The sequence below is a fragment of the Peromyscus eremicus genome, chromosome 8a (assembly GCF_949786415.1).
Source record: "Peromyscus eremicus chromosome 8a, PerEre_H2_v1, whole genome shotgun sequence".
NCBI classification, from domain to species: Eukaryota; Metazoa; Chordata; class Mammalia; order Rodentia; family Cricetidae; genus Peromyscus; species Peromyscus eremicus.
Window position 1 is genome coordinate 44,951,229 of NC_081423.1, and position 15,146 is coordinate 44,966,374.

General features: G+C 41.5%; 1 protein-coding gene across 1 annotated transcript in view; it reads right to left on the minus strand.

The window, feature by feature from the left end:
- Ulk2 (unc-51 like autophagy activating kinase 2) overlaps positions 1-15,146 on the minus strand; it is an 89,929-nt gene that overhangs the window by 8,222 nt on the left and 66,561 nt on the right. The window contains exons 20-22 of the mRNA XM_059270858.1: positions 14,990-15,093; positions 4,537-4,686; positions 987-1,195 (exon numbers count right to left, since the gene is read on the minus strand). Coding sequence (XP_059126841.1) covers positions 987-1,195; positions 4,537-4,686; positions 14,990-15,093 — 463 coding nt within the window. The remainder of the gene's footprint in view (positions 1-986; positions 1,196-4,536; positions 4,687-14,989; positions 15,094-15,146) is intronic.

The window sequence follows — 15,146 nt, forward strand, 5'->3', positions numbered from 1 at the left end:
GATGACACACACTGAGGTTTGTCCTGCAGAACTGGATCCCCAGAGGGAAAGTATTGATCTGTGAGTGTAGCATCTAGTCTGCTTGAGCAGGGATATTTCTGCGTTAATCACTAACCTGGTATTACGGCTTATTGTTACTATTATTACTGACATAGGGTCTTACTGTGTAGCCCAGGTTGACCTCAAACTTGAACACTCCTGCCTCAGCTTCTAAGTCCTAGAATTACAGGTCTATGTCACCAAGTTGGCATAATTGCTTTTTAATTTTATAATTTAACATTTTTATTAAATCTTTGAGAATTTCATGCAATGTATTTTGACCATATTAGCACCTAATCCCCTCCTCTCCCTAACTGCCCTAGATCCACTCCCTCCTCCTCACCTCCCTAATCGTCATGTCCACTTTTTTAATAACCCACCAAGTCCAATCTGTGCTGCCAACATACTTCTGGGTACGGCCATCCACTGGAGCCACAGAGGCCACGTCCTAAAGAAAACTGACTCTCCTTCTCAGAAGCCAAACTGTCCACAGACTGGCTTTTTTTTTTTATAGTTTATCTTTATTTATTTATTTATTTTTATTTATTTTTTGGTGTTTTTGAGACAGGGTTTCTCTGTGTAGCTTTGGTGCCTGTCTTGGATCTTTCTCTGTAGACCAGGCTGGCCTTGAACTCACAGAGATCCACTTGGCTCTGCCTCCCCAGACTGGCATTTTAATCATAAAAGGTTTGTTTCTAGGGAAAAATCTTTTAAAATCCTACAAAATGAGTTGGGCATGGGTGGTGCACGACTGTAATCTCAGCACCGGCGAATTCAAGGGCAGCCTCGCCTACAGTTTTAGGACATCCTGGGCTATAAGCAAGGCCCTGTCTCAAACGAACAAACACAAAGGGATTTTGAAATTTCAGAGAGACTTGCTCTAGTTTGTCCTTTCACCACTGCTAGGACAGCCGCACACACTCACACGCCCTGCGTCTCTTCCCTACCTCCATCAGTGTCTCCTCTGGTAGTTCAGGGGCTTCGAAGGTGATGAGACCCTCGAGGCTGGGTGGTGAAGCACCATAAGGCACATATCTCAGGCTGGGAGCTGCCTCTGCTCCTGGTGGGGAAGAGCCCAAGCCTGGCCCAGGTGGGGAGCCCACACACACACGGCCACTTGCAGAACACAAGGAGCCTCCGGAGCTGCTGGACCCCACTGCAAAGAAACAATATATGTAGCACATGTCCACAGTAGTCAGAAGGGGCTTTCATACTAATTTCTCATTTACTGAACATAACCTATTCAAGTAACAAAGAAAATATTTAAAGAAAAGTCCCAGGATCCTCATCCTATATGAATATATGAACATGTTCTCTTTATATACATACACACATATATAAATAAAACAGAAACATCATTTCCAGTTTTTCTACTCTCTGTTTTAAACAAATTTATGTAATATACAATTTATACAATTTTTCTTTCTCCTTAAAGCTCCATTGGCTTTATAAGAATAAAAATGTAACTGATGCACAGTAGTTCAGTAACTTAACATAAAAAAAGTATATCTGGAATCATTTAAATTATTGATTTTTTTGTATTACAAGATATTACTAGCTGGGCAGTGGTGGCGCAAGCCTTTAATCCCAGCACTTGGGAGGCAGAGCCAGGCGGATCTCTGTGAGTTCGAGGCCAGCCTGGTCTACAGATCAAGTTTCAGGACAGGCTCCAAAGCTACAGAGAAACCTGGTTTCAAAACAACAACAACAAACCAAGGTATTACTAAAATCATTTTTCTTAGGTGATTCTATGTGACAAGTACTCCAAAGAAAGAATGGAATTTTCAAAGTGCAAACATTACAAACATTTTTTGTCATTTTTTTGACTAAAGATCTTTCTATGTAGCCCTGGCCTTTCTGGAACTCTCTGTATAGAGCAGGGTGGCTTATAATTCAAGGGACTTGCCTGCCTCTGCTTCCCAAGTGTTCACGTGAGGTATGCACCACCACACCTACTATTATATTATAGTTCTTCATAAGAATAGCCACATAATTTTCTCAGGAAGCATTAGGTATGCTCACTAAACCACATCCATCCTGGGCCTTATATTTTAAAAAATACTGATATATCTGGATCCTGGTGGCACATGTCTTTAATCCCAGCAATTGGGAGGCAGAGGCAAGTGCATCTGTGTGACTCTAAGACCAGTCTGGTCTACAAATCAAAAAAAAAAAAAAAAGAAGAAGAAGAAGAAGAAGGTTTAACTGTATTAAAATGGTGTTTTATTATTTAGCATTTAAAAGTATTTTATTGTTTTTCATTTTGTTTGAAGACAGGGTCTCTCCTCTCCAGGCAGACCTGGTTGGACTAGAGCTCACTCTGTATTTTTGAGTATTTCTAAAACAATACTCTATGTCTCATTATTTCATCTTTCCCTTATTAATTTACAAGTACCCTGATTAGCACCTTATTAGCAACTTATTTAAAATATAAGAATTTAGAATACAAGCTTATCTAGAATACTAGGGGACACAGAACACAGCACATAAAGTTAAGACCCATGATCACTTCAAATCCACTCTAATACTTTTTTTAAAAAATCTACTATTTTAAATTTTGTGTGTGGGTATGTGCACATGAGTGCAGGTGCCTGCAGAAGCCAGAGGAGTTGGATTCAATGAGGCTGGAGTTACAGACAGTTGTGAGCAACCATGTGGATGCTGGGAATTAAACCTTGGTCCTCTGGAAAAGTAGTCAGAGCTCTTAACCACTGAGCCAGCTTTCCAACCTTGGTCAAATACTTTCTTAAACGACTTAGACAGGATGATTTAAAAAAAAACATTTTATATATATATATATATATATATATATATATATATATATATATGGTTAAGTATAAGCACTGGTACCTAAAGTACAAAAGTAAAATAAAATTTAAGGGAAGCTGAGGTAGGAGGATCTCAACTTTGAGGCCAGCCTGGACTACATTACAAATTCAAGGCCAGCCTGGGAAACTTGGCAAGACTTTGTCTCAAAAATAAAAACAAAAAAAACCAGAACAACAACAAAACCCCCCAAACCAAAAAACCAAGAACCACCAAAAAGTTAAAAGTGTGGAGGTGGAGCGGAAGGGTGTTGAAGGAAGCCTGGCGTGGTGGCACACACTTTTGATCCCAGTATTCAGGAGGCAGAGGCAGATGATCTCTATGAGTTCAAGGCTAGCCTGGTCTATGTTGCAAATTCCAGGCTAGTCAGGACTACACAGTGAGACCCTGTCTTTAAAAAAATACCTGGGGAAGGGGCTGGAGAGATTGCTTAGTGGTTAAAGAGCATCCACTGCTCTTCCAGGGGAACCTAAATTCAATTCCCAGCATGCATATGGCAGCTCACAACTGTCTGTAATTGCATTTCCAGGGGATTCGATGCCCTCTTCTACCTCCTTGGACACCAGTCAGGCACAAGGTGCATACACATGCACGCATGCAAAACTATCATACACATAACATGATTTTTAAAGGGGGGCACACTGAGGGTACCAAGGCGTACACTTGCATTCCCAACACTTGGAAGGTGGAATCAGGAGGATCAGGAGTTCAAGGTTATTCACATGAGATCCTGTCTCAAAAGAGGGTCTTGGGGAAACTGCAGATGTAGTTCAGTGGTACAGCACTTGTTTATCATTTGGGGAGCCTTAAGTTCAATTTCCAGCACCACAATAAATAAATAAATACATACATACATACATACATACATACATACATACATAAAGTGTATTTTCAGATAATTTATTAGGTCTACTAAAATAAGACTTCAGTCTATGAATAAAGAAGTAGTGTACAGCTGGGCGGTGGTGGCGCACGCTTTTAATCCCAGCACTTGGGAGACAGAGGCAGGCAGATCTTTATGAGTTCAAGGCCAGCCTGGTCTACAAAGCAATTTCCAGTACAGGCTCTAAAGCTAGACAGAGAAACCCTGTTTCGAAAAACTGAAAGAAAAAAAAAAGTAGCATACAAGCTAGACATGCATATCTATTTCTTTATGGAGAAATTATATTTTATTGTATGTTACACTGCATATAAACATGCATAAGTATACATAAACTATGTATATATATATTTTAAAGATGTATTTATTTGTTATATATACAGTGTTTTGCCTGCATGTATGCCTGCATGGCAGAAGTGGGCACCAGATCTTATTACAGATGGTTGTGAGCCACCATGTGGTTGCTGGGAATTGAACTCAGGACCTCTGGAAGAGCAGCCAGTGCTCTTAACCTCTGAGCCATCTCTCCAGCACCCCCCATATAGAGAATACACACACACACACACACACACACACACACACACACACATAATATTATATTACTTTTACTTTACAAAGTCCTCCCTAACATGTTACCTCATTTAGTTCTGACATAAAACTCTTTGAGGAAGGTAAACAGTTACGATCACTCTACTGGAACAGAAGCCCAAGTCTAGAGAAGTGAACTGGCCTGTCTCATTCCACCACTATCAGCACTAGCCATGTAACACACTAGAACAACTGTTCCTTACCTGAGGTGGTTCTTGTTCGAAGGACCATGTGAGTACAAGTAGGGGCTGTGGCACTGTGTGGAGGAGACCCCACAGTGAAGAGGACAGCTCTGGCGCTTGCTGCTGATCCTGCTGGCAAGGCCAGCATAACACCACAGGCTCCAGCCGGAGCTACAACAAAAAGTTAGCCAGATATTAGATTACATTCACAGTATTCCTTTATGGAAGTGGAACATAAGGAAACTTACGCTTTTATATTAATTTCCACATGTTTTTATTATTTTTAATTATTGTATGTGTGTGTGGTGGAGAGTATACACATGTGGGTACAGGTGTTCACCAAGGCCAGAAGCGTCAGATCCCCTTGGAGTTACAGGCAGTTGTGAGCTGTCTAATGGGCATGGTTGGAAGTAAACTCGGGTTCACTGGAAGGGCAGTAAGCACTCTTAACTGATGAGCTACCTCTCCATGAATAATCAGATTATTCAACAGTATTTCCAGTAAGAAGATTTTAGGGGGTCATCAAGATGGGCCAGCATGTGAAAGTGCTTGCCATCGAAGCTGATGACCTGGGTTTGATTCCCAAGATCCTGAAGGTAGAAGAAGAGAACTGCCTCTGGCAAGTTGTCCTCTGACTTCCACATGCATGCAGTGACGTGCATGCCTACATACATAAACACAAACAAAATAAAAAGTTTAATGTAATTAAAAAGAGTCGGGTGTGGTGGGTCACACTTATTTATTTATTTGGTTTTTCAAGACAGGGCTTCTCTGTGTAACCCTGGCTATCCTGGAACTCACTCTGTAAACCAGGCTGGCCTCAAACTTGGAGATCTGCCCACCTCTGCCTCCCAAGTTTTGGGATTAAAGATATCACCACCTAGTTTGTGGGTCACATTTTTAATCCCAACACTTGGGAAGCAGAGGCAAACAGAATCTCTAGGAGTTTGAAGAGCCTGGCCTACTTAGTAAATTCCAACCCAGACAGGGCTACATAGTAAGATAATATCTCTGAAAAAAAAATCTGTAAGAAAAGAAATTTAGAGTAAATCTCTACCTCTGTGAATCTTCACACCAAAGCCTAGTATTCAAAGTTTTGGATAGTAATAAAATATCTGAACTTCAAGTTATATGTTGATAATTAGAAAAATTAGACACTGAGAACTAGAAATAAAAATACTCCAAAGGTAAGGTCTGTAGAAATGGCTCAGCGGTTAAGAAAGAGCACTGGATGCTCTTCCAGTGGACCTGGGTTCAATTCCCAGCACCCACCCGTGCAGTGGTGGTGCACACCTTTAATCCCAGCACTCAGGAGGCAGAGGCAGGTGGATCTTTGAGTTGAGGCCAACCTGGTCTACAGAGTGAGTTCCAGGACAGCTAGGCTACAAAGAGAGACCCTGTCTTGGAAAAAAACAAAAAATCAATTCCCAGCACCTTCATGGCAGCTTACAATTATCTGTAACTCCAGTTCCAAGGAATCTGGCACATTCACAAAGACATACATGCAGTCAACACAAAACAAAATACCCAGTGCACATAAAAATAATTAAATCTTAAAAAAAGAAGAATTCTATTTAAAGAAATACAAAGGGAAACAACACAAAAGTTTAAACAAAATCTATCTGTGCCTTCAGACTAGACCCTTACATCTATCAGAAAGGACTCGGAACAACAGGTGCTGAGCAGGCTGGGGATGGGGGGTTGAGCTTGGATTAAATGAAGAGTGGGTGAAAAGCTCCCCCATCCACCAAAGCAAGCAGAATCAGCAAGTTTAGTTCAGAGCCTTTTTAAAGTCAGACATTTAAATACTATTACCTTTATGGAACCAAACAACAAATATTTACACACAAATCACAAACACTGAAGAAAAGACTTTACACCGAGGGAAAAGCCAAGTAAGTCCTCTAGCTTTGCCGGCTTTCAGATGTCCATAAATTGCTTTTCTGAAGTTATTCAAGTACAGGAGTATTTTATTCAAAGTATGTATGTGTGCTGCACAGGTGCCTGGTACTTATGGAAGCCAGAGGAGGCGCTGGATCCCCTGTATCTAGAGTTATGAATACTTTTGAGGCCTCAGGTAGGTACTGGGAACTGACCTGGGCCCCTGTAAGAGTAACAAACACTCAACAACTGAGCCAACTCTCCAGCCCCTATAAATCACTAATTTTGAAAGATGAGGATAAAGCTCAATGGTATATATACTTTCCCTGGTATGACAAGGCTGTGGATTCAGTTCCTAACACTACAACCTGGTCTACATACTAAGTTCTAGGTCAGCCAGAGCTACAGAGTGAAAGACACTGTTGGGGAGAGGGGTGCTGGTGGAGCTGAAAGGTATGTTATTAGTCTTCCATTAACTTTGGTGCAGATGATACCTCTGACTGAAGACGCCTAAGAAATTAACACCGTTCACTGTCAGACATTGTTTATGTCATCTTTCCATATTTCCTATCTTAAGCTGCAAGGTTAACTATTTCTAAGAAAGTAACTAAAAAGACATGGAGCATATAACTTACTAATCAGACGCTTTCTGTATTGATTTACAGAGCATAGAACATGCAGTAACACTGGAGTGTGCATCATCTGTCACAAACACACAACCTCCTGATCCTGTTCCTTAACTAGAAGTGGAGCCATGCTTCATTTGCAAGAAAATGACATGTTTATTACAGAGACTGGCCTAGAAAGGACGGTTTGGTTATTACTACAAAGGCGTTCTAAGGAGGAGGGTGTGAGGCTTGGATGTTCACTCAGCACATCATTTCCTGATCACTGCACTCACAGCTTTTCCTTCCTATATGAGCAGTGATTGTACTGAGTTCCCCAAGGGGTAGTTTTTAAAAATATTTAGTTATTTTATGTATGTATGTATGAAAATACAGGAACTCATGGAAATCAGAAGAAGTTACTGGAACTCTTGGAACTGGAGTTACTAACAGTTGTGAACCACCACGTGGGTGCTGGAAACCAAACCCGGGTCCTCTACAAGAGCAGTAAGTGCTCTTAACTGCTGAGTCACCTCTCTCCAGGCCCCCTAAGGTGCAGATTTGAAGTTTCTTTCTCAACTATAGTCTCTGGTTGACTTTCAAGCAGTGAGCCTCCAGCCCTAAGTCTAAGAACACTGAACAAGACAGAAAAGGAAATTACTGCAGTGTCCATCTTGTCTACAAGAGAGCACTACAAATGTAGAGAGCTCATAAACATTCTAGGAAGTGAGTGAATGGTAAGTAAAAATCATAAAGCACATATCATCATACAAAATTTAGAAAATGAGGCAAATACTGTAATGTAATGTCTTTAAGGTTTTTATTGCATCATGTATAAAAGTTTTTAACAATGGGGCATGGTGGTGCACTCCTACAATTTGAGCACATGAGAACTGAAGACAAGGTCAGGATTTTAAGTGATCCTTGGCTACATAATGAAATCAATGCCAAGCATGTTTCAAAAACAAAAAGTATTTAAGAATGTTTATTAATGTATTTTAAGACCCAGTGATGCTGTATTTTTCGGAAGGCTTGAAGTTTTCATATTACCAACAATTTTCATTTCCTCAAATTGAGACTTCATGGTTAAAGAAGAGAAATGTGTAATTTTATTTTTTATTTTTTTTTAAAGATTTATTTATTTATTATGTATACAGTATTCTGCCTGCATGTGTCCCTGCAGGCCAGAAGAGGGCACCAGATCTCACTACAGATGGTTGTGAGCCACCATGTGGTTGCTGGGAATTGAACTCAGGACCTCTGAAAGAGCAGTCAGTGCTCTTAACCACTGAGCCATCTCTCCAGCCCTGTGTAATTTTAAATGTTAACAAAGTTCATGTTCAAGAGAAAAAAGAATACGAATTATCAAAATTTATGGCTGGTTAAATATCCATAAGAAACAAATGTTTCATGCCAAGTGTTGGTGGCACATGCCTTTGATTCCAACACTGGGGAGGTAGATGTAGGTGGATCTCTGTGAGTTTGAGGCCAGCCTAGTCTACAGAGCAAGTTATAGGACAGCCGGATCTACACAGAGAAACCCTGTCTTGAGAAACCAAATAATTAATAATGGTAATAATTTTTTCTCTAGTATAGTTTTACTGAAGAGCAAGTCTGTGAACGAAGGAGCTCTTTACGTGACAATCTAGAAATTGTTGTTCTCAGTCACTAAGTGTTTGGACAATTTTTTTGAAACAGCTTATCTGAGTGACCACTATTACGTTTAGTTTTCTTTTATAAACAATTTTTCAATTGTATAATAGTTCTACATGAATATGTTATAATTTAAATCCAAGTTATTAGTTGTGAAATATTTTTTTTTTTGGTTATTTGAGACAGAGTTTCTCTGTGTAGCTTTGGAGCCTGTCCTGGAACTCACTCTCTAGACCGTCTGAGCAACTTTCAGAGTTGCTCCAGCGTGTGTATCTATTGACCACTCCTTTCTAGATTATCTGAACTGTTTATCCAAAAAAATCAGCAACAAACAAACAATCAGAAAAACATCAGGGAGATTCCATGCCCTTATCCCAGGCTTGTTTACAATTAAAATTTCTGGAATATATTCTAGAAATACCTAAGTACTATATACAACCAAATTTTGCAATCTATCATAAACTTCTTGTTTTCTCTGTTTGTTTGTTTGTTTTTTTGTTTCTTTGAGACAGGGTCTCCCTTCATAGCTGTGGCTATCCTGGAACTGTATAGATGAAGCTGGCCTAGAACTCAGAGATATACTTGACTTTGCCTCTTGAATGTACTAGGATTAAAGGCTTGTGCCACCATGCCCAGCTCTCTATTGTCTTTATTGCATCCTTAAAAAAATATCTTGGGCCAACAAATTACCTGCTTGTATTTGTTTTCTATTCATTAATTCATTCAGTTATTTATTTATTTGTTTGTTTTTTCGAGACAGGGTTTCTCTGTGTGATTTTGGAGCCTGTCCTGGATCTGGCTCTGTAGAGCAGGCTGGCCTCGAACTCACAGAGATCCACTTGCCTCTGCCTCCCAAGTGCTAGAATTAAAGGTGTGGGCCATCATGCCTAATTAAAGTGCTTTCTTTAAGTACCATCTCACACCCATCACAATCTGTCCAGTGACGGGACTGTTAAACAGTTCTGGGGGAGGGACCTACCTCTGAGCTATAGCACAGGCCCTATATAACACTTCTATAATAAGCACTTGTAAGTGCAAAGCAGATCAGTTCGTGGGGGTGGGGCCATGTGATAGGGGCTGTTTATATCACCAAGATCAGGAAGCAGAGAGCAAGACAAGGAGCAAGGCATAATACATGCTCCAAGAAGCTGCATCCAGTAATTCATATGCTGCAGGCATGCCCACCTCCCAAAGTCTCCAGAACCTACCCCAAAGAACCACCATCTGGTTAGCATTATCAAAATATTGATCTCTAGGGGATATTTCAGATTCAAATCGTAAGTTTCTTTTGCTGTGGAGAAGCTTCTTAGTTTGATACAATTTCTGAACTGTTTTGGGGTCCTATCCAAAAACTCCTTTGCCTATACAATGCCTAAAGTGTTTAATTTAGACCTTGATCCATTCTGAGTGACTTTCCACATATGGTGAGAAAGAGGGGTCCAGCACCACTTACTGAAGAGACTACCCTTTCTCCAGAGTATTCTTAGCACCGTGATACACAATTTACTGGAGAAAAAATTGTTCGTTAGAGGAACAAGGCCTTTTCAGCAGATAGCTGTGGCATTCAGCCTCAGCAGAGAGCAACAGAGGCAGCTGTGAGACCGTGCAGCGGCACCACGGGCACTAGCTGATTTGATGCAGTTTGCTTTAGTTACAAGTCTTTTAACTGAGTGGCTCCATGTATGCTTTTTAGTATTTAAGTTTTAATAAATTTTAATATTTATGATAATATGTATAATATATGATAATAGATGTATATAGTTTATGGAAATAAATTCTAAAATCTTATCTATATATAAATACGTATTCATGAAAACCCTTTTTCTTGTACTTTTTGTTATTTTTAAACTAACATGGGTATGTCGATTTTTTCAAATCATTATAAATGTCCTGTCAAAATTTCCATAAGTGGATCCACAAAGTTCAAATATATATTGTTTAAGGGTTAATGTATGATGAACACAGCTTCAGAAGAAAAGGAGACAATTATTCACATGGAACACAAAAAGAAGAGAGAAAGAAACAGAAAATATAAGCAATGAATGATGGCAAAAACTACCCAAATTTCATTTAAAAAGTTAGCCCAAGGGGCTGTAAATGTAATTTATACAATGTACAACATGTCTACAGATTTAGTTCTCAGCAACACACACACATACACACCCTACCTATCCCTACACAGCAAAAGGGCAAAGTGAACTAACCTATAAACATGAGTGAACCAGTGCAAACACAAAGAGAAAATCTTGAAAGCAGAAAAAAAAATAACTTGTCATATCAAAATTAACCCAAATAAAAGTTATGGTTAACTTGTAATCAGAAATGGTGGAAGCCCCAGGACAGGGGGACAGTGTGAAGTGCCGAAATAGCAAGCTGCCGACTAAGAACATTTATCTAGACGTCCGGGCTAGCTGAAGACATCCACAGGCCCGCCCAGTGCCTTGCAGCACCAGGCAGGTAGGTGTTGTTATGATGAGCAAATACATGGTGGAGAGAGAAACGGAGGCAGAGCAGCTCGTGTGCTGTGGAAAGAGGCAGAACTCAAGCAGGGAGGGTGGCGAGGACCAGGCTGATGTGGGCAGCCTGCTTGCCAACCTAGGCCAGGGTGATGTCTGGGCTGGGGCTACTGCCTAGGGCCATGTCTGGGTCTGTGGCTCTGCAGCAGCCAGGATTTGAGTTGTTGTTATCCATGGCTCCTGTTACCACCGAGGGCTGTGCCGAGGCCTGGCTGGTTGGCCATCTGAGTCCATGTTGGGGTCCAGGAGTCATGCTGATCTGGGTGGTCCATGCTGCTACCTGGGGCCATGGTGACATCCGGGCCAGGCTGTGGTGTGGGGCCATCTGTGAACCTGCCACAGCCAGGGTCTGTGTCGATGTCTGTGGTTCCCATTATAAACCGACGACCATACAAATACTCAGGGTCTGGACCACCACCTGAGGCCATGTTGGTGTCAGAGGGTCATGCTGTAGCCAAGGCCATATAGATCTGAGTAGCCTGCACTGCCACAAGGTACCATGGTGATGCCTGGACTCAGGCTTAAGCCAAGGGCCATGTGGGGTCCCTTCTGCAGCCAGGGACTGTGTTGTTAACAGTGGCTCCTGTTATCATCCCAAGGGCCATGCTGATGCCTGGGGTCTGGGCCATTACCTGGGGCCATGTTGGTGTCCAGGGCTATGTGGCCACCTGGGGCCATGGTGACATCCAGGCCCAGGCTACTGCCAAGGACCATGTCTGGGTTTGTGGTCCTAGAGCAACCAGGGTCTGTGTTGATGTCTGTGGCCCATGTTGCCACCAAAGACCACACAGATGCCCAAGGTCTGTGATGCAACCTGTGGCCATATTGGTATCCAAGGGCTATGCTGCTGCTGAGGCCAAGCCCATCTGAGTGGCCTGTGCTGCCACCCAGGGCCATGTTTGGGTTCGTGGTCCTGCTGCAGCTGGGAACTGTGTTGATGTCTGTGGCCCATGCAGCCACTGGGGTTGGGGGCCAGCGCATGGTGTGTTGGAGTCTGGGGGCTGTGCTGAGCTGGCCCTGCCCTTCAATGGCCCTGGGATGGCTGGCCCTGCCCCTTGCTGGACACTGCAGCAGATCTGACCTTGCCCCTCAGGGGAGAATTGGCCCTGCCACTTGCCTGAGGGGGGCAGTCCTTCTGGCCTGCACTGACCAGCTCAGCTACCACCTAGGCCCACATCCTGGGCTTTGGATTGGCCCATCTTAACATCTACCCCATCTGTGACCCCCTGGAGCACTGGTCCTGTGGAATGTTAGCGGAAGGATCTCTATGACTTGGGGCAAGAGCAGTATATCTGAGAGGAGTTCAGTGAGGGTCCAGTGATGATGGTGCCAGAGGCCAGAGGCCTTGAACCAGACCAAGGACTCATTGCAATGAACATTTGTGGGTGGGGCTGATGGGACAAAAAGGGCATACTGCATGACACACTGCAGCTCCCAATGCCACTAGGACCAATAAAGAGGTGTTGGAGAGGCGGGAAAAACAGAGGAGCAGCAAGGTGGGTTTTTTTTTTTTTGTTTTGTTTTTAATTAATTATTTTTTGGGGGGAGGATTCTTTTGGGAGGTGCTGCAGGTGTGAGGGTCAGATATGGAAGGGTTGGGAGGTGAGAAGAATTGGGGTACAAGATGTGAAATTCCAAAAGACTCAATAAAGAATTATGTTATTTAACAACAACAAAAAAAATCTTTATCTAGAAAATTCTTCAGAAGTGAATCCAAGAGCTGGGCTATATCCTCATCTGCATAAGAATAAAAAAAGAGTAATCTTTGACCTGAGGTTACATCGACATACTTCCTACTGGAGAGATGGTTCAGTGGGTAAAGCACTTACTCTACTATCCTGAGCTGGATCCTTAGAACTCACACGGAGCTGAGCATGCCTGGCATTCCAGTGCTCCTACAGTGAGTGGGAGGTGCAATCACAAGAACCCCTGGAAACTCACGGCCCAGTCAGCCTAGTATAGACCACATTGAACAAGACCGTCTCCAACACAGAGAAAATGAAGAATAGCACCGAGTGTCCTCTGACTCCACTCTCACACAAACATGAATATACACACAGGTTTTTTTATGTTTTTTGTTTGTTTTGTTTTTCAAAACAGGGGTTCTCTGTGTAGTCCTGGCTGTCCTGGAACTCCCTCTGTAGACTAGGCTGGTCTTGAACTCAGAGATTTGTTTGCCTCTGCCTCCTGAGTGCTGGGATTAAAGGTGTGCACCACCACTCCCTGGCATAGATTTTTTTTTTTTAAAAGAAGATTAAAAAAAATGCTCCTAAATAAACAAAAAGTTAAGAGAGTTTGAGACTAACAAACTTGGTATTCTGACAAGAAATACCAAGGAAAGTTCTTTAAGCCATAAGTAACTGGCCTTAGAAGCTAATCCACTACATCTTCCTTCTCCTTTCTCAAATGATTTGAAAAGTAACTGTGTAAGAATAACATGCATGGAGCTGGAGAGATGGCTCAGCAGTTAAGAGCAATTGCTGCTATTGTAGAGAACCTGGGTTTGGTTTACAAAACTCACATGGTGACTCACGGCCATTTGTAACCCATGTGCAACATGCACAAACATGGCACACATACATATATAGAGGCAAAACATTCATACACATAACACAAATAAATCTAAAAAAAAACATATAGTTTTGTTGTTGGGCCTGTAACATAAAAATATGTCATTTACTAGCTAATAATACTAAGAATGAAGATGGGAACAAAGCTGTATTCAAGTAAGAAAAAAACATTAGATGGAAATGCAAATCCACAGAAGCAACTAAAGACAACCCGAAATGGTAAATAAGAAAATAGCCAGGTGGTGGTGGCACACACCTTTAATTCCGGCACTCAGGAGGCAGAGGCAGGTGGATTTCTGTGAGTTTGAGGCCAGCCTGCTCTACAGAGCCAGATCCAGGACAGGCTCCAAAACCACACAGAGAAACCCTGTCTCGAAAAAACAAACAAATAAATAAATAACTGAATGAATTAATGAATAGAAAACAAATACAAGCAGGTAATTTGTTGGCCCAAGATATTTTTTTAAGGATGCAATAAAGACAATAGAGAGCTGGGCATGGTGGCACAAGCCTTTAATCCTAGTACATTCAAGAGGCAAAGTCAAGTATATCTCTGAGTTCTAGGCCAGCTTCATCTATACAGTTCCAGGATAGCCACAGCTATGAAGGGAGACCCTGTCTCAAAGAAACAAAAAAACAAACAAACAAACAGAGAAAACAAGAAGTTTATGATAGATTGCAAAATTTGGTTGTATATAGTACTTAGGTATTTCTAGAATATATTCCAGAAATTTTAATTGTAAACAAGCCTGGGATAAGGGCATGGAATCTCCCTGATGTTTTTCTGATTGTTTGTTTGTTGCTGATTTTTTTGGATAAACAGTTCAGATAATCTAGAAAGGAGTGGTCAATAGATACACGCCCTGGAGCAACTCTGAAAGTTTCAGGGGCCTTAGTGACTGGATCTTTCTGGGATTCAGCTGCTACTAAAGAAAAAGGCTTGGGAGCACTGTGCTTAGGGAACTTTGGCCAGGACAATCCTACTGACGATAACATTTTGGTCACAAATCTTCCAATCATAGAGTACTGCTCATCAAGATACTGAGTAAGATTGTTTGGATGGGTGCTGAGAAGGAAGAGGAGATGACAGGAATGACCTGTCATGTTTTATACATATACAAATATATATGTATAAGAATATATATTTGTGCTGTTTTAAGCCACCAAGCTTGTGACACTTTATTATAAAGTAATAAATTATGCATATGCTAACCAATTACCTGTTGACAAATTAAGAAAATTTTCTTACCTATATCCATTGGTCGTTCTGTATTTAAACTATCTGCGCTGCCCTGGTGTCCACCTAGAGGTGCCTTTACTTGTTGGTCTGATAACTTCCCAGTACTGACAGATCTGAAAAGAATAGTGATGTGAATAATAGGAAAACACCTTTTCAAAAACCGATT